Consider the following 19,251-nt stretch of genomic DNA (forward strand, 5'->3'; position numbering starts at 1 on the left):
GGTCTTGCTCATCCCCTACATTCAGCCTCTCCCTACTATATCCTCCACAAAGTTGATTGAGTTATCTGTCTGAATTGGGTCTTTGAGAGCAGAGTGCCTATCTTATTCATCTTTGTATCCCTAACACCAGTACCTAGATTCATGCATGATACTTTGGAGGTTCTTAAAAACTTGTGTTGAATATAATCTCATCACTTTTTAAATTTAAAAACCTTTTTCTGCTTCTGAACCATGCAGGATAAAATCTGACTTTTCAGGCTCATCTCCAGCTCCTACTCCCCTCCATGTTTCAATGTTCCTGCCCCGTATTTTAGTGTTCCAGCCGTAGAAATATTGTTCAACCCAGCAATCCCATTATTGAGTGTATACCTAAAGGAATATAAATCACTCTAGTATAAAGACACATGCACATGTATGTTCACTGCAGCACTATTCACAATAGCAAAGATATGGAATCAGTCTGAATGCCCGTCAGTGATATACAGGATAAACAAAATGTGGGAGGCCGAGGCAGGCAGATCACTTGAGGTCAGGCATTCGAGACCAGCCTGGCCAATATGGTGAAACCCCGTCTCTACTAAAAATACAAAAATTAGCTGATCATGGTGGCACGTGTCTGTAATCCCAGCTACTTGGGAGACTGAGACATGAGAATCTCCTGAACCCGAGAGGCGGAGGTCGCGGTAGCCTGAGATTGTGCCACAGCACTCCAGCGTGGGCGACAGAGTGAAACTGTGTTTAAAAAAAAAAAAAAGGAAAGAAAAGAAAAAGAAAGAAAGAGAGAATATGTGGTACATATACACCAAGGAATACTATACAGCCATAAAAAAGAATGAGATCATGTTATTTGCAGGGACATGGATGGAGCTGGAGGCCATTATCATTAGCAAACTAACACAGAACAGAAACTCAAATACCACATGTTCTCACTTATAAGTGGGAGCTAAATGATGAGAACACATGTACACACTGAGTGGAAAGACACACCAGGGCCTATTGGACGGTGGAAGGTGGAAGGAGGAGGAAAAATAACTAACGAGTACTAGGCTTAATACCTGGGTGATGAAATAATCTATACAATCAACCCCCATGACACAGTTTGCCTATGTTACAAACCTGTACATATACCCCTGAACTTAAAAGTTTAAAAAAGAAATTATTCTTACATAAATATATTATACATAATCAGGTTTTATTTTCCATACAAAATAAAATCTGTGTCAGGTTTGCACATGTGCCCCTGAACTTAAAGTAATCATTCCAGCGCCCGTCTTCATTCTGTTTTCCCAACTTCTGCTCCTGCTAAAAATCTGCTATTTATCTCTCAAGGATCAGTTCAAACGCAACCTTCCTTTTTAAACTTGACTTTTCCCCTCTGGAAGAATTAGTCATTCCTTTCTCTGTGTTCCCTTAGCATATGGTTTAAATATTCATTATATTACAATAAGCACATTATATTATATTTAATATATATATTCATCTTCCTCTCCACTCCACCCATCCAGATTGAGAGCTCTTTGAGGGCAAATATATCTTGATTTATTTTTATATCCCCAATGCTTAACACAATATCTGCCACATAATAAGCTCTCCACAAAAACCTATTTGTTTAATGTGATATTGAGGTCATTTTAGTTTAAAAATTATATCCCATGTGTTTATTAGGTTGGTTGCTGAGTAGGATTAGAGCAGTTATATTTCTGAAACTATCACCCAGTAAAAGTGAGCAATAATTTTGCTATATCCAGAAACCTTTGTATGATCTCATCGTTGATTGTTCTTATCAATACACATGATTTAGTGGCATTTGCCAAAATTCTTAGCACAGTGTTTTGTAGAGAGTGGGCTTTCAGTACATGTTTGGTGAATGAAAGAAAGAAGAAAATTAATTAGTTAATTAATTAATATGTGTGTATGTATAACTAAAAAGATGTGCCCATATCTGCTAAGGATACAAGGAAAACTAGAAGGACAATCCCCAATATATAAACATTGTTTGGCAAGCTAAGTCATTTTTTCATGGAGCTCCGAACACACTTTCCCAGAGGAGCAAATTTGTAAACATTGGCCAGAGTTTAAGGCTAAACTCAAAAGCTTCCTTCAGAAAATAACTGAAATGGGTTAGGTGCTATATGGCCTATTTACTAGGTGCTACGTTTCCTAGTGAAAAAGATGAGCCTGTCTGCAGCCCAGGAGACTTGCCATTTGTTTTTACCAAATGGGCATGTGATAGCTATATAAATTGGAAATTCTGCTTTGTTTTGTAACCATGTCACTGTTTTGCTGAATGTAGCCTTGTTTATTATGTCACTTATTTCCTGAACAGTTTACTTGACAAGCCCTTTACACAAAATAAATAATCCCTTTCTGATGACAGACTTTTTATTGTGGAACTTATATTCTTAAACTTTTAATTATGTGGAAAAAGAAAGGCAAGACACTTTTAAATATATGATGTGGAGCAACATCATTTCCCAAAGGATTTGTTGATGTTTTTGGTACATAACTCTGATTCCCCATCATTTTTACATTAAACTTTTTTGCTGGTTGCTGTGGCCATCAGGCGTCCCTATGTGGGTAAACCTTCTTGCTAACCCTTATTCTGTGCCTATATCACTGATTCTGCCCCTTTACTGAAACTATAGCTTATGGTTCAAACATCCTTCTTAAGATATGATACATACTCATTAAAAACTTCGTCATTGTCCCACTTCATTAATTCATCCAAGAAATATGTATTGAGCAGAGCGCGTGCTAGGCACTGTACTAGATTTTGGATCTACTATAGTAATTGTGACAAATTTCAAGCCCTCAAGGATCACTGTGTTTAGTAAGAGAGAGAGATAAGGCAACAAGTAATTGCAGTACAATGTGGCAAGTATTGTAAAAGCAGTATGCACTCTTTCCATCAAGCCTTCTTTGTTTTAGTGGCACTGAAACTGTCCTTTGTCCTGTTCCAGTATTGATTATATAATCAACCTCAATGAGATATAATCTAACTCAATGTATCACACAAAGCAAAATGTATGGAACTAATTGTTAAGTTAGTTTTTCCTATTATCAGCCTTCACCTTTCTAAGATTATCATCTAAGACAATTCATATACTACTACTCATTGGATATTTGATTTTTGTCACATAATAATCATTGTCTTAAGTGCTAGTCTGGTAGAAATCGAGCCTTTTTGTATTTTCTTGGTTGCATATTCACTTAAAGTAGACTGATGTTATTATTCATCTTGTTATTGAATAAACAAATGTGTAGAAGGTTAGCTGGTACCTCTGAAATAAGTATGATAAACAACAGAGTGGTGCTTTCTTAGTTTTATCCCTTAACATCAACACTGTAAAATGTTTGAAGATCTTTAATAATTCATTCAGTATACATTGTTAAAAGCTAATTACTAGGTTTTGCGTCCCCAAAGATGAAAAAATATACAATCTCTAGCCTCACTCATTATCTGGAATAATAGGCAAAATTGTAAGCATAAAATTGTAATATAGTTATGAGAAGTGTGTTCCAGGAGTGTACCAAAGACCATGGGAGCACAAATAAGAGTGAGACACTAATTTTAGTGAGGTCAAATAAATACTGGATGAAAGCAGAAATCCCAGAAGGAAAATGCAGAAACAAAAACCATGCTTTGTTTAAGTTTTGAGGTTGGGTAAAACAAATAGTTACATTTCTATTCACAAGGCAGAACATATGAGTTGGATTAAGATATTTCATTTATTCTCTAGCTATCATTTAGATAGCCTTATATAAAAAATGTGGCTTCTACCTTGGAAATAATAATTACCAAATTCACTGCAATATGAGAAGCAGGTGTATATATATATATATATATATATATGGTGTGTATATATATATATATGGTGTATATATATCATATAAATAATGATTCCTTCTCACTATTTCTTATTTCAAAGTGAGGAGGAAATCTACACTGATTTTACTGATTATAACTATAGTATACACTTTAAAAATTTCAAAAACCATTGAAGTATCCAAAAGTAGAAAGTTAGGGTTACCCCCTAATACAACCTCTGAGAAATAAACTATTTTTAGCAGTTATTACTTGGTTTGTAAACATATTTTTGTATGTATGGTTCTTACTATAGAAATACTAATTTGTAAACTGCACTTTTTTTTCTAGTCAGAAAAATTTATAGATTGGGAAAACCTATCTGTATTGAAATGAAAAGATAACCATAATGTAGTAAACAGGTTGTATTAAAACTAAAGGGAATATTAGTTATCTTTCATGGATAGAAATAATTTGGGTTTAGAGGTGATCTTTTTGTTCATAATGTGCCTCTTTTTAAATTAAAATATATGATTAGAATAGTACAAAACTTCCAGATAGTTTATTGAAAATTAGTCTTTAATACTCTAGGTTTAATAATTGAAATGAAAAAAGAATATAAAATTGTGAAGAGCTTTTCTGACAGATCATTATACTGTTAGGTATTCTGCATGATGTCTTTCATTTAAAATCATACTTTGGATTTTCCAGGCCTCTAGACTCAGGACTCAACAATGCTTTACAAGGTTTGTCTGTCATAGACACATACCTTGTTGAAGTGGACGGGGATACACTTTCCCTATATGGCTCAGGAGCACTGGAATCTCTGGATAGGAATTGGAGTGTTCAAACGGCAGGAATGATCACAACTGTCTCCTTCACTTTCATAGAATTTGATGAAATCGTCCATGTGCTTCCTAAACTGAAGATTAAGTTTCCTAATTCTCTGGTAAATATTTCCTTTTAGTAGTATATTTGAACTGTTCTTAGTCAATGACTTGTGTGTTCAGGCCAAAGACCTGTTTTAACTTTTATTTATGTAGTTTCTATCTGGCAGGAAGATTAAAGTTTTGGGTTAATTTTCTTGAGCTAGGATTTAAATTAGTATTCATAAATGGCCTTGAAGTTTTATGTTAACATTTGAAATTAAATCTCGAAAAAAATGATCCTTTGTGGAGTAGAAAAAGACTGATATAATTTTATTCAAGTTATTTATTTCTACTTTATAAAGGATTCACCTTAACACATAGCCTTATGTATTCACCTATTATACCTGGTAATGGTGAAATGTATATTTATTATATAATTTTTACGGTTGTCCCCTAACAATGTTGAAAATAATTTTAATAGCTCATTAAAATTACTTTGAGAAATTAGCCTTCCTCAATTATGGTGTCATTGTATTATTTAGTATGTATTTGTAGAAACCGTGATTTCTATAATGAGTTATCTCTTATTATTGTTGTGTTTTTCTCTATCAGCCAAGAGACTTCCCTCACCTGCCTTTTCGGTGGGTTTTTGTTTTTATTTTTACTTCATTCTCCCTAAAAAAGATAGGGGTGGAGACAGTGTGTTTAGAAAAGAGCATCTAGATTCACAGACAGAATGCTTGCATTAACATTGCAGTTTTAGTGATTTGATTTTTCTGTAGCCAGTGTAACTATCCTACATAGTGTTTGGCAAGATACAAGTAATCACAACTAACTAGTTCTTCTCAGGAAAATTGTGGGGCCTGTATTTATAAAGTTCTGAAATTTTCATTTCTAGTCTTTTTAAAAACATTTATTTAATGTCAATGTAAAGCACATAAAATCAATAATTCCTGAATCTGCATTATTTGATATTTATGTAACTTTAAAGAATGTTTGTTTATAAGTGAGACTGTCATTTATAGAAGGAGTCACCCAGAATTCAATATTGGATGGATTCTATCAATAGTGCATTGGATGAATTAAAGTTACGTAAGTTTAGTACATTCAGTTGATTTAATGTAATTGAAAACATACTTGCTAAGCCTAAAGTTTACATATTTACTTGGGGAATGATTAGTGAAGCTTTAATGTTAATATTTCAATATGGTTAAAATTAATGTTCCAATCTGTATTTGTGTTTTATCATTGCAGCACCTTAAATTCAAGGAAACAAATCTTGTAATGCTGCAGCAATTTAATGCACTAGCACAACTCCGTCGTGTTGACCAGTTGACAATTGATCCTCAAGGAAATCCAGTTGTCAATTTTACACTCTGGAAATACTATGTACTGTTTAGGCTAAGCCATTTTAGTATGCAGAAAATAAATGGAACAGAGGTAAGCTAAAAACTTGATGAACTATAGAATAAAAATATTTCTTCTTAGGGGAAATAGTTACGTTAAATGGTTAGAAATTTAAGTAACCATGATAGAACATTCGAGACATTATTTTTTTTTAAATATAGACATTTAAAATGTCAAAAAACCTAAGAATCTATTTTAAAACTTCCAAAGAACTAAACAAATTGTAAAAATAAAATAGTAACCAGGTTGTAGTGAATGGCAAATGCTTATACTGTTGTTTGTAAGCATTCAGTGAAATAAAATGGGGCAACAGTTAAAAATAAAAATAAAAAATAACTGTTTTATAAGTAATGTGATCTTTGTATTTTTCAAAGTACTTTGCAGACTGTGTGGTATGCAAGAGGGGATAAGGAAGTAAAACCTAAATGTCAACTAATAAGGGTATTGTGGTAGAGAAAAGGAAGAATAAAATGGAAAAAAAAGAGGAGGAAGAACATGATTTACAAAAAGAAGAGATGAAAAGGAGAAATAAGCCAGGAAGAAAGATAAAAGAAAGTGAAAATAAGAGAAAAAGAAAAGAAAATAAGTATAAGTAAATGTCTGGACTGCTTTGTTAATAGCTGGTAGCAACCACTGTGCCATGACTACATTGGGTAACTCAGGTCTGGAGCTGAATAGCTGGAAAATTATTAGTGAAAAGTTATTTTTAGATTGATTCTGCTAAGCTTGTCACAAGGTAATCCCCCAGCTACTCAAAAGCCATGTTCTTTTAAAATACTAATTTGGAAGAAAAGAGAGAAGCTATGCTTCTACCTCTACTGAATTTAAATACTCTTCCAAAGGAAAAAAAATCTTTAATATGTTGTTAGTCTTATTACAATATCTCTTGAAATTCGGAAGACCTCTTTATTGTAAGATTAACTGTAATCAACTTTCTGGCACAGTAACTGTATTTCCCTGCAGCTGATACACTACAGGCAGATACTTAACTCCAAAAATTCAGCATACTATGAGGAGACTGTACATCTCTGGATCAATGTACAAGCAGCTATATGAAATTTGCATCAACCATGGTATTTCTATAACCTCAGAATCAGCCATCTGCTGAACATGTTGGGTAAATCTGAATCTTCAGATGACTTTTAATTTCTCCAGCTAGTTCTCAAGAGGGTTGGCTCAGTCTTGTGTATTCATGTATACTATTTGGTACTTCCCCAGAGGTGAGGTTGTGAGTCCCTGGAAGGACGTAATAATTAGTCCTAATGGTTTCTAAAGTTAGCTCAGACTGGAAATAGAATGGTTATTTTTACTATGGGTGAGTGATTCTCCCTTAATTGAGGTAACAAACCGTTACCTCAGTTAACCCTAAATAGTGTATTTACCCAGATACGGATCATTACTAGAAGAATACCCATTATTATCAAACTTTGAATTAGGAAGGAATAGTATAGTTATGTAAAGTGGAGAAGAATTATAAAGAATTAGAAAGAACTAATATAATTTATTCTGATTTAAATTTCTGAAAATGTCAATGCCAGGGATATTTGACACTTTATTAAAATACCTAATATATATTCCTGTTTGTAAAGTCCTTGACCTTACATAGTAATGTTACACTGCATTTTTACTTCTCCGTGTATAAAAAAGAATGATATTGCTTGAGGTAGAATTAAATTGAATTATGAGCATCAAGAAGAAAACATGGAGTAGTGGCCTGTATTGGCCACTAGGTGACTATATTGGACCAAACACAACTTAGTTATTAGCTAAGGAAGGATTTGAAGTGACAGAAGACTCCTTAACTGTTAAGATCCAGGGAAGGGAAGAGAGCTAGCCTGCACTGATTCATATGTATAAGATGTTTGTGAATTATTGGTTTGTTTTTAAGAAAATGCCTGTGAAGAGTATTACAGCTAGTGTCAGGAACAAATTTTCAAAAGATCTAAAATTTAATTATACCAGGGTTTCTAAACCTTGGCTCTGTTGACATTTTGAGCCAGATAATTCTTTGTTGTGGGGGCTGTCCTCTGCATTGTGACATGTTTAACAGCAACCCTGGTCTCTACCCACTAGATGCCCGTAATGTCCAGAAATAACTAAACTTGTCTCCAGACATTGCCGATTGTTCTGTAGGGTGCAAAATGGCTCTTGGCTGGGATCATTGAATTATGACAAAAAAACAGTCTTTAAAATGTAAGCAACCCTATTTTGTATTAAAGAAAATATCCCCAGATAGTAATACAGGTACTGCTTTCAGCTTTTAGTACTTTCTTGGTTAATGTAAGAATGGGTCCTCGTAGGGTATACTTGTGACAAGTTATTCTTTTTGGGGATAAAGACTGATAGAATGAACGGGAGCATCCTTGCTAATTCAGTGAAGTTCCATCTCTCAGGAAGGGACAAAAGTATCTCTAAAGGAGCAAGGTATGTCCAATACCTTGGCTTATCTTTGATATATTATTAAAATGCATCTATCCCATTGACACTTGGGAATTTTTTTCCTCTAAATCATTCTAATCCAAGAAGCTATAGGATTTCTGAAAAAAAAATTACTAAAAATTGAAGTGTAATTCTCAGGAAAGACAGCTTCTAAATCAGAGCTAACTCATCACCTCCAATCAACTTCCATCATCATGAACCACAGTTGTACATCTTCTTTTAACTGAAGAAAGAAAAATATCAATGAAAACTCTTCTTTCTACAGCACAGGAGAATGTGCTTTTGTGGGTTTACAAGATAATATTTAATCTGGATCCATCTTTGGGATTATATTAGTTTTATCCCGCTAAGAGATGGTGCCATTTTTTTTACTGCTTTCTATCGTATCTCTTCAGGTGACACAGAATGATATGATAATGGCTGAAAGGCTCTTTGGAATCCTAGCACATGTAGCGTCTTCTGAGTTACCCCAGTATCGTCTGATTTCCATTCTGGGTGATGCCAGGTAACCTTTAATTTTTATAGTTTTTTATAGAATCACTGTTACACTACAAAAAGAAATAAATTCCACGTACCTCTTAAATATGCTAATTATGTGTTCCATAAACATGTATCCTAGACTAGCCCTATTGAAAGTGTTGGGGATATTAAATAAGATGATCCTTATTCTCATATGGCTTATAGTCTAATAAGTTAAAGATATACACAAGCAATGAAAACATAACGTTTCAGGTGCTATAAGGGAGGGCCATAGGAGAGACTAACCACATTTTGGAAGAACACTGGGGAAGGCTTCACAAAGGAGATAACATTTTATCTAGTTCTTTGGGAAAGAGTAGGAGTTTTCAGGTAGAGGATATGGGGAAAAGATACCTGCAAAAGCACAAGTAATTGTAAATAGCTGAGTATAATTGGAACATGGGATGATTATGAATAAGTGATAGGAAATGAAGCTAGAAAGATTGATTGTGGTCTGACTTTGAAGAGCTTTCCAATCCATGCCAAGCAAAAATGAAAACTTGTGTTTTGTAATGAAGCACAAGCAATCATATAATTGAATTTACATTCTAGAAGACTGCCATTTGAGCAGGCAGAGGTTGAAGTAATGAAGACCAATCAAGTGGTTACTCTGTAGGCCAGGAGAGATTATGAGGGCCTGAGCCAAGGCAGCAAGATGGAGAAGAGGAAACCTGACAGAACACACTAACTGACGTGGTGGAGCAGGGATGAAGAAATAGTCAAGGATGGTTGACCAGCCATGATTCAGTTACAGATCATACAAGTCACTCTGGTTAAAGTAAGCAAGGAATTAGACATCTACAAAATACTTGAAAGTGTTGAGGAAGCAGTTTCTAGACTGAGCCTCCAGAGATGTCTCCCAGAATACCATAGAAGAAGCCCACAAAGGAAACTGCCTCTGTGCTGTGGTCATGGAACACTTTGCTACAGTCAAGGACAACAGGAGACTGTTGTCCCAGCTGTGAGCACCAGGATCATATCACTTTAACTGCGCTGGGGATCAGGAAGTTCCCTACTCTGCTCCCCAGAATCTGGCTCCAGAACCATGTTACCATACTATAATTTACACTAACAAAGTGAGTCTTTTGCATGCTACTCCTACTTGCCCACTTAGCCCAGTTCTGAATTTAAATCTTACCCAGGTGTATCTGATTGATGGAATCTTAATAAATCCCATCTAAAACCCACAAAACCATTCTGAAAAAAAAAAGGAGGCATTGAATTCAAGAAACAATGCCTACATAATGAAAGAAATCAGTAAAAATTATAGTTGTCTGAATAAGTATTAATGTATAATGTTAAAAAGATTAAATAACCTAAAAATAAAAATCCAAGAAAATCCTAAGAGAATGAAAGTTAAAGTTTATTTTCTTTCCCTGTTTAGGAGAGATAATAGGTACTAATTAAAAACAAAAATTGATGGAAAAATACACATTTGTGTGTATTAAAATATTAAGGGTTTTCATTAGAAAAAGATTAGATGGATAATTCCTAAACTACTAAAAGGAAAACGGTGATCAACAAAAAGCAGGAAGAAAAAAATAGCATTTGGGTTATCACCATAAATATTAATAAAGTCTTCTATTAATAGATACTAACTCTCAGATTGAATTAAAAACATGTTTTTTCAGAGATACCTCTAAAAAACCCCTAAAGGCTTAAAGCAAAGGGATGGAAAATGTATAATGAGCTAAATGCCAACAACAAACAAATACAGGAATATTAGTGGTTAATAATGATAGAATTGATGACACCAAAAACTACAATCCACCAGAAAATAGTTATGAAACAGTGTAACTAAGACTACAGCTTTTAAACATATCAACAAATAGAAGCATATATTGACAAATTTTTCAGTTATTGTAATAGACATTGATATGCTTCTCTCATAAATCAGATCAAATCAACTAAAATAAGAAAGACTATAGAGGATTTGAATAACATAGTTAACCCATTTTATCAAATAAATATACTTAAAATCTTGTGCTGACAACCTTATTCCCAGTTCAGAAAAAAAAAAAAACCACATATTTTATTCAAACATCTATGGAATGTTTGTAAAAGGTGATCATATATTAAACTCAAAGTAAATCTTCAATTATCTCAAAAAGCATACTCATACAAATCACATTTTCTAATCATAATATTATAAAATTAGAAAATAATGGGTCAGGATAGCCAAAAACTTATCTAGTTGGAATTGGGATGGGAAGTGGGATAGACAGCAGATGCAAGCTTCCAGAAAACAAAATACAAATGCCTTTAAACTTAAAAAAGAGGATGTTTGATCAAAGTCATAGACTTTGAGATAACTTTGTGGGAAAAGACTAGAAATGTGATGATACGCAGCAGCAGTCCTCAACCTTTTTGGCACCAGGGACTGGTTTCATGAAAGACAATTTTGCCACGGACAGTTGATTTTTTCAAAATGCTTACCTCTAAGTGTTGAATTGGAGGGAGACACTAGGATTCCAAAGTACATAGATACTTTTTACTCTATGTTTCTATGAACCTCTTGAATTATCTTCTTGCTTTTTGTTCTATCTTGTTTTTTTGTTTTTTATCCTTTTTTAAAAAGCATTTAAAAAATACTTTAATGCTTTTGAATTAAAGAGGAAATTAAAGCTAAAATAATAAATCATGTATAAATGAGTTTGACAATAAGAATACTATCTGTCAAAACCTCTGGGATGTGACCAGAGCTGTGCTGATGGGAAATTGTGTATCTTTAATGTAGTTGTTAAAAAACAAGAAAGATTAGAAAGTAATGAATGAAGCTTTTACTTCAGGAACCTAGAGAAATACCAAAGTAAGGCAAAAGTCTAAAAATTGGAAAAAAGTTCATAAAGATAATAGCAGCTTTTAAAGAAATAAGAATTTGAAAGAGAATACTTAACCAATAAAAGCAAACACTGACTCTCCAGAAAATCCAAGAATTCAACTATTAAACTTTTTGAATCAATCGGAATATATAACAATGAGGCCAGATACTAGATTAACATATCAAAATAATTAATATTTCTTCATACCAATAATAAGCTGTTGAAAATAGTATTAGAAAAAGTACCCCATTTATAGAGGCAAAGAAACTATGAAATACCAGAAAATACACCTTATAAAAAGTAACTCTGACATACACAATAAAATTGGGAACAGGCCTGGCATGGTGGCTCATGCCTGTAGTCCTAGCACTTTGGGAGGCTGAGGCAGATGGATCGCTTGAGCCCAGGAGTTTGAGACCAGCCTGGGCAACATGGCAAGACTCCATCTCTAGAAAAAACACAAAGACTAACCAGGCATGTGGCTCGCGCCTGTGGTCCCAACTACTTGTTGGGGCTGAGGCAGGAGGGAGGATCGCTTGAGCGTGGGAGGCTGAGGCTGCAGTGAGCCATGATCTGCGCCACTGTACTCTGATCTGGGTGACAGAGCAAGACCCTGTCTCTTAAATAAATAAATAAATAAATAAATGAAAATACAATTAGGAACAAAAAGGAAGTTTAAAAATGAATATTTACAATGTTAACATTTTCCAAGACTTAATATTGTAAAGATGCCAATTTATCCAAATTAAATTACAAATTTACTTAATTCTCAATCAAAAATCCCAGTATGATTTCTCAGGACCCTAAAACAAGATACATTTTATATCTTAGAAAGGCATTTATCATCTCATGTTAATGAAAATGTTCTACTGTACTTTCTCATAATTCCTGAAGGTTTGTAACATGTAGCTCACATTTTTACAGTTTTATATGATCATCATGTAGTGAAAATACATAAGCAGACAGGAGAATATATTTTCAGCATGTTTAACAAAGTTTTTAAGAAGTCCTACAAATTTAGTAAGAAAAAAGACAGTTGAGATAATAGAAAAAAAAGGCAAAACATATAAACAGAAAACTCACAAGAAGAAATATGAATAGCCAGATAATGTAAGCCCAAACTCACTTGTCATCAGAGAAATACAACTTAAATTAAAATAATGAGATGTCATTTTTGCCAATGAGATTAACTTAAAAATTTAAAAAGCAATAATATCAATGACTTTTTAGTATTTAGGATGATGTACACCGTACATGTTGGTAGAAGTGTAACATGACTTTTTGTGGAAGGTAGTTTTGCAATGTCTATCAAAATTTAAAGCATACATATATTTGAACCCCATAGTTTTAGTACTAGGAATATATTCTATTGAAATACACATATGCACAAGTTATTTATGTAGTAGGCTACCATGCTTTATTGTTTGTAGTTACTTAACTTTGGAAAGTAAACAAATGCCAAATAATTGGTAAAACTAAGTATATCATAGTACTTCTACATTTACAGATGTAGAATCTATATGATACTATTTATATTACAGTAGATAATATGACTGTAAAAGAAGGAGGGGGGGGAGAAAGATTGAGGTAAATCTCCTGTTCTGACATGAAATGATCCAGAGACAGTTCATTGAATGAAATACGGCATAAAACTATTTACATTATGACCCAATGTTATTTAAAACAACATAACAAATATGTAGACATAAAAATATGGAAACACAGAAAGGGAGTTGACAGGATGGACACCTGGGAGGATATAGATATGAGGAGTGGTGGTAGAGTAGTTGAAGAATGATTTTCAGGTTTTATTCTATGTCTGTATGGTTTGAAAAGAGTAGTTTTTGAGTTTTACTCTGTGTGTATCTGTATAAGATTAGGAATATATTGAACTTCTGTTTCTGAAAATGATGAGTTTGGTTGTTTTTACCATTCCTTGAGTTAAAAACAATACAAAATGCTAGACAAAATAAAAACCTTCATAAAAGTTTTGGGGAGCCAGTAAGGTATAACATAATTACCAGGCCAGAATCTATGGGAAAATGAGAACATTGAAAATTAAGGTAGACACAAAGCTCTTAGAAACAAACTTACTTTTCCTGCTTTTACACACCATTCAACACGTCCAATGCCAGATATGTGAGGGGGTTTTCCCCACACACCAGCCTGGCAATTCAGCAGCAGACATCAGCTGGGTGCCCTCTAATTCAATTTAATTCGGACACTGCCTACCTACCTGGAGATAGTGTCAGATCCCACAGGTTGAAAGATCAGTCCCACAAGACAGCTCCTCCCCACCAAACCCAGCCTCCCTACATCACATGCCAGTTGCAAGCACAAGTTGTGACCTGTGCTTCTGCCTGATCAGCTATAAAGTGAGATTCTGACAACCCCCTTCTTGGGGAGGTTCTATTAGTTTGCTTAGAGTGGCTTACAGAACACAAGGAAACACTGTAGTTACATTTACCCAGTTATTATAAAGGATATGACAAAGGATACAGATGAACAGCCAGATGGAAAAAATGCATAGAGCAAGCCATGTGGGAAGGGGCACAGAGCTTCCATGCCCTCTCCAGGCATACCACACTTCAGGAACCTCCACGTGTTCATCTATCCAGAAGTTCTCTGAATCTTGTCCTTTTGGGTTTTTATGGAGACTTCATTATGTAGGCATGATAAATGAAATCATTGGCTATTGGTAATCAAGTCAATTTTCAGCTCCTCTCCCCTCCCCTGAGGTTGGCGATGGGGCTGGGGGTCCCACCCATCTAATTATGCCTTGGCCTTTCCAGTGCCCAGCGCCCATCCTAAAGCTATCTTGCTCACACACCCCAGGTACCAGCCATCTCATTAGCATAAAAACATTCTCATTACTCCTGCAATTCCAAGGGTTTTAGGAACTTTTTGCCAGGAAATGGGAATGGAGAGAGTACAGGGATGGACAAAGACCAAATGTATATTTTATCATATCATAGAGACTGTTTGATCCAGAGGCATTTCAAGGAAACATACATTTTTGTTCTGCTAGCCTAGAACAATAGAAATGATCGAAATCAAAGCCCAGGGCTCCATCTAAAGTGGTAAATATAAATTGACATCTTCCTAAGATTAAAATGAAACCCCAGTGGCTATACCATCAGGTCAGAAATAAGCCTACCTCTTCTCCCCACTCAGGAATTTCCAAGGATAGTTGCCTTGATATAAGCAGAAAAGAGGAAAGTTGTCCCTAAGCAAATGTAAACAAAAAGCAGTCCTCATATAGATGTACAGCCTGAATTCATAACACATAGCTAGTTTAAAATAATATAAAAGTTTAAATATCACTGTCTGTAAATATCTGGAAAAAGCAAATATACCTCCTCTCTGGAAGAAGCTACTTTCACCTTGTCTCAAAGAATCCTCATGGCTAATTTTTAAGGGCAATTACCAGCATACAATGAAAATATAGATAACCAGTCACATAAGAAAATAAGACATTATGTAAAAGAACTGGAAGGAAAAAAAGAGACTACAGAAACAGATCCATGAATACTTTAAATATTGGTATTATCATGCATAGACTATAAAACAACTGTGCCTAGTATATGTCATGATATACAAGATAAGCTTGAAAATATCTGAAGAGAATAAGAAATTGTAAAAAATGATATGGCAGACATGAAAGGAAACCAAAAGAAATTATATAAATGAAAAATGTAATACACAAAGTTAAAATTTAATGAGGAGGTTTAACAGCTGACTAGACACAGTTGAAAAGAGATCCATAAACTGAGAGACAGACTAGAAGAGATTTTCCGGAATGTAGTACAAAAAGAAAAGAAGATAGAGTATATGAGAAAGTGGCTAAGAAATTTGGAGAATAAAGTGAGTTGAGTTGGAAGGTTTAACATCTGACTGAAGTTTCAAAAAGATACAATGGAGAGCATAGAGTAGAGGCAATATTAAAACAGGTAATGGCAAATATTGTTCAGAACTGATGAAATACACAAACCACACATTAAATAAGCCCAGCTAATCACAAAAAGGATAAATGAAAAGAAATCTACACCTAGTCACATCACAGTGAAACTACAGAATTCTAAATATAAGGTGAAAAGTTTTAAAAACAACCAGGAAAAGAGAGGTTACCTTGGAAAGAGTGGAGATCAACAAATTGATTTCGTAACAGCAGCAGTGGAAGCCAGAAGATAGGATAATGAATGATGTGTTCAATGTACTGAAGGAAATTACCAACCTAGAATTCTATGCACAGCAAATATGTCTTTTAAGAATGAAGGTGAAATAAAGATATTTGAAACAAAATAATAAAAACAAAATCTAAGAGAATTCCCATTAGTATTCTTACACTAAAAGAAATTATAAAGCTTATAATTAAGGCAGGACAGTGACCCCAGTTAGAAGGTCTGAGATGCAAGAAAAGCTAAGGAGCAAGGAAAGTACTAAATATGTTGGATAAGGCTAAATGAACATTGGCCATATAAATTAGGGGTATCCAATCTTTTGGTTTCCTTGGGCCACATTGGAAGAAGAATTGCCTTGGGCTACACGTAAAATACACTAACACTAATGACAGCAGATGAGCTAGAAAAAAAATCACAAAAAAAATCTCATAAGAAAGTTTACAAATTTATGTTGGGCCACATTCAAAGCCATCCTGGACCACATGTGGTGGCTCGTCAGCCACAGGTTGGACAAGGTTGATAGAGATCAACAGTAACAACATTTTGTGGGGTTTAAAAATATAAAACTAAAATACACTGCAACAGTGGTATATGTAGCAGGAAGGAGTAAATGGAGATATTGTATTTTAGGACCTTGCATTATCTGGGATGGAGATAAATGTAGCGATTAACTTTATATATTAGTGGGTTAATGTTGTCCGTGTTGTAATTTCTGTGGTAACCAAATAATAAGCAAATATATAGCTTCTAAATTAGTAAGGTAGGCAAAGAGAAAACAAAAAATAGAACATGTGGATTAAGCAGAAAGAAAAGAAAATGGTAGATTTAAACATAAATAGTGGTATATCAGCATGTATGTTCCTATCACTACCAGTACTGCTTAAAACAAGAAGCATTTATTTTTTTCTTTAAGTCTATAGGTCAGCTAGGTGGATCTTCTGCCTTCAGCTGGGGTCCTCATGTATCAGTAGTCACCTGTGGATTGGTAGGCAACTCTGCTGATCTAACCTTGGCTCTCTCACTTGTTTGAGGGTTGGCTGGCTGTAACCTGGTCTAGGAAGGCCTTAGCTTGGACAACCTGTCTCTGCTACACATGGTCTCTCATACTCCAGAAATCTGCCTGGGCTTGTTCTCATGGCAGAGGCAGGGTTCAAAGAAAAAGTAGAAACATGCAAGGCCTCTTGAGTCCTATGCTAAGAACTGACATACCATCATTTAACCCACATTCTTTTGGTCAAATCAGATAACAGAGCAACACTTAAGGGGCCTGAGAGTAGGCCTTATGTAGCTGTAATATCACATTGTAAATGACATGGATGCAAGGAAGCCATAATACAACCATCAATGTAATGAATCTATCTTAATGATAAAATGCAAATATACTAATTGTTCTGATTGAAATGCAGAGATTGGCCGGGCCTGGTGGCTCATGCCTGTAATCCCAGCACTTTGGGAGACCAAGACAGGCAGATCACCTGAGGTCAGGAGTTCAAGACCAACCTGGCCAACATTGTGAAACCCTGTCTCTACTAAAAATACAAAAATTAGCCGGGTGTGGTGGAATGTGCCTGTAATCCCAGCTACTCAGGAGGCTGAGGCATGAGAATCACTTGAACCCAGGAGGCAGAGGTTGCAGTGAGCTGAGACCGTGCAGCTGCACCTCAGCCTGGGTGACAGAGCGAGACCCTATCTCCAAAAAAAACCAAAAAAATAAAATGCTAAGATTGTCAGACTGAATAAAAAAATGAAGTTCAACTACATGTTGTTTACAAGAGATACATGTGAAATATGTTTACATAAATGTTGAAAGCAAAAATGTGAGAAAAGATAAACAACATAAATACTACCAAAATAAAAATGGAGTAGCTATTGAGGACTCAATAGACTTGAAAGTTGAAAGTAATACTAGAAATAAAAAGGATCATTTCAAAATGATAATAGGTTCGGTTCACTAGAAAACTATAGGACATTTAAATTTGTATGCACTTATTAGCATAACCTTAAAAATGTATAACCCCAAAATTGACAGAACTACAAATCCACAATTACAATTAGTGGGAAGTTTTAATACATCTCTGAGTAATTAATAGAAAAAGGATATAAAATGCTTGAATAATGTGATAAAGTTGACCTAATTACCACTTAGAGAACATTGCCCCCAGCAGCTACACATTCTTGTCAAGCATACATAGAACATTTAAAAAAATTGACCAAATACTATTCATAAAGCAAATGTCCAGAGATTGCAAAGAATTGAAATCACATGGAGCATGTTTTCTATTCAAAATGCAGTCAATCTTTAACCTGACTACAAAATGATAACCAGGAAATTTCCATATATTTGAAAATTAAGAAACACATTTCTAAATAACCCACAGGTTAAAGATAATTTCATAATAGAATTCTGAAACTACCTTGAACTGAAATATAATAAAAATACCCATTTCAAAACTTGTGGGATCAAGTTAAAGTGGTGCTAAATGGAGACAGCCTTGACATGGGTGTAGTAGGAAAGAATAAAAGCTGAAAATGAATGCGCTAGAATACTTATCTCACCAAGGTAGCAAAAGCGCAGCAAAATAATCCAGAAGAAAGTTAAAGAAAAAGAAATGATGTTAAAACAGTATTAATGTAAAGTTGATTATGTGAAAAGACTAATAAAAATTATATAAGATGTGTATAGGCATTACTTTTATAATTTAAAGAAAATCAGTAAAGAAAGTAAATGGAAATAGGGGCCAAGATGGCAAATTAGCAGTAGCTGCGGTCGGAGACTCCCACTGAGAAGAACAAAACGGTGAGTGAATCCTGCACCGGCAACTGAGGTATCCAGGCCCTGTTATTGGGAATGACTGGGCATTTGGCATGACCCATGGAGAGAGAGGAAAAGCAGGGTGGTGCGATGGCCCACCTGAGAGCCACACAGGGCAAGGGGAGCTCCCACCCCTAGCAAAGGGAGGCAGTGAGTGATTGTGCTACCCCGCCTGGGAAACCACACTTTTTCCATGGATCTGTGCAACTCACAGATCAGGAGATCCTCCTCATGAGCCCATGCCACCAGGTCCTTGGATCTCAAGCATAGAGCTGTGCATATTCTCAGTGACCACTTGGCTGGATACTGCCTAAGGCTACCGAGTTCCTCAGGGGAGAGGCAGTCACCATCACTGAGGCTGCCTGCTGCCTCCTTGGGACAGATGCCATCACTGCAG

The 19,251-nt window shown here is 35.0% G+C and overlaps 1 protein-coding gene across 3 annotated transcripts in view; it reads left to right on the plus strand.

The window, feature by feature from the left end:
* LRRC49 (leucine rich repeat containing 49) overlaps nt 1-19,251 on the plus strand; it is a 163,174-nt gene that overhangs the window by 105,071 nt on the left and 38,852 nt on the right. For all 3 annotated transcript variants that reach the window (XM_008016056.3, XM_008016057.3, XM_038010110.2), the window contains 3 exons: nt 4,517-4,754; nt 5,929-6,114; nt 8,916-9,025. In XM_008016056.3, the coding sequence (XP_008014247.3) occupies nt 4,517-4,754; nt 5,929-6,114; nt 8,916-9,025 (534 nt within the window). The remainder of the gene's footprint in view (nt 1-4,516; nt 4,755-5,928; nt 6,115-8,915; nt 9,026-19,251) is intronic.

Source organism: Chlorocebus sabaeus, chromosome 26 (genome assembly GCF_047675955.1).
Source record: "Chlorocebus sabaeus isolate Y175 chromosome 26, mChlSab1.0.hap1, whole genome shotgun sequence".
Lineage (NCBI taxonomy): Eukaryota > Metazoa > Chordata > Mammalia > Primates > Cercopithecidae > Chlorocebus > Chlorocebus sabaeus.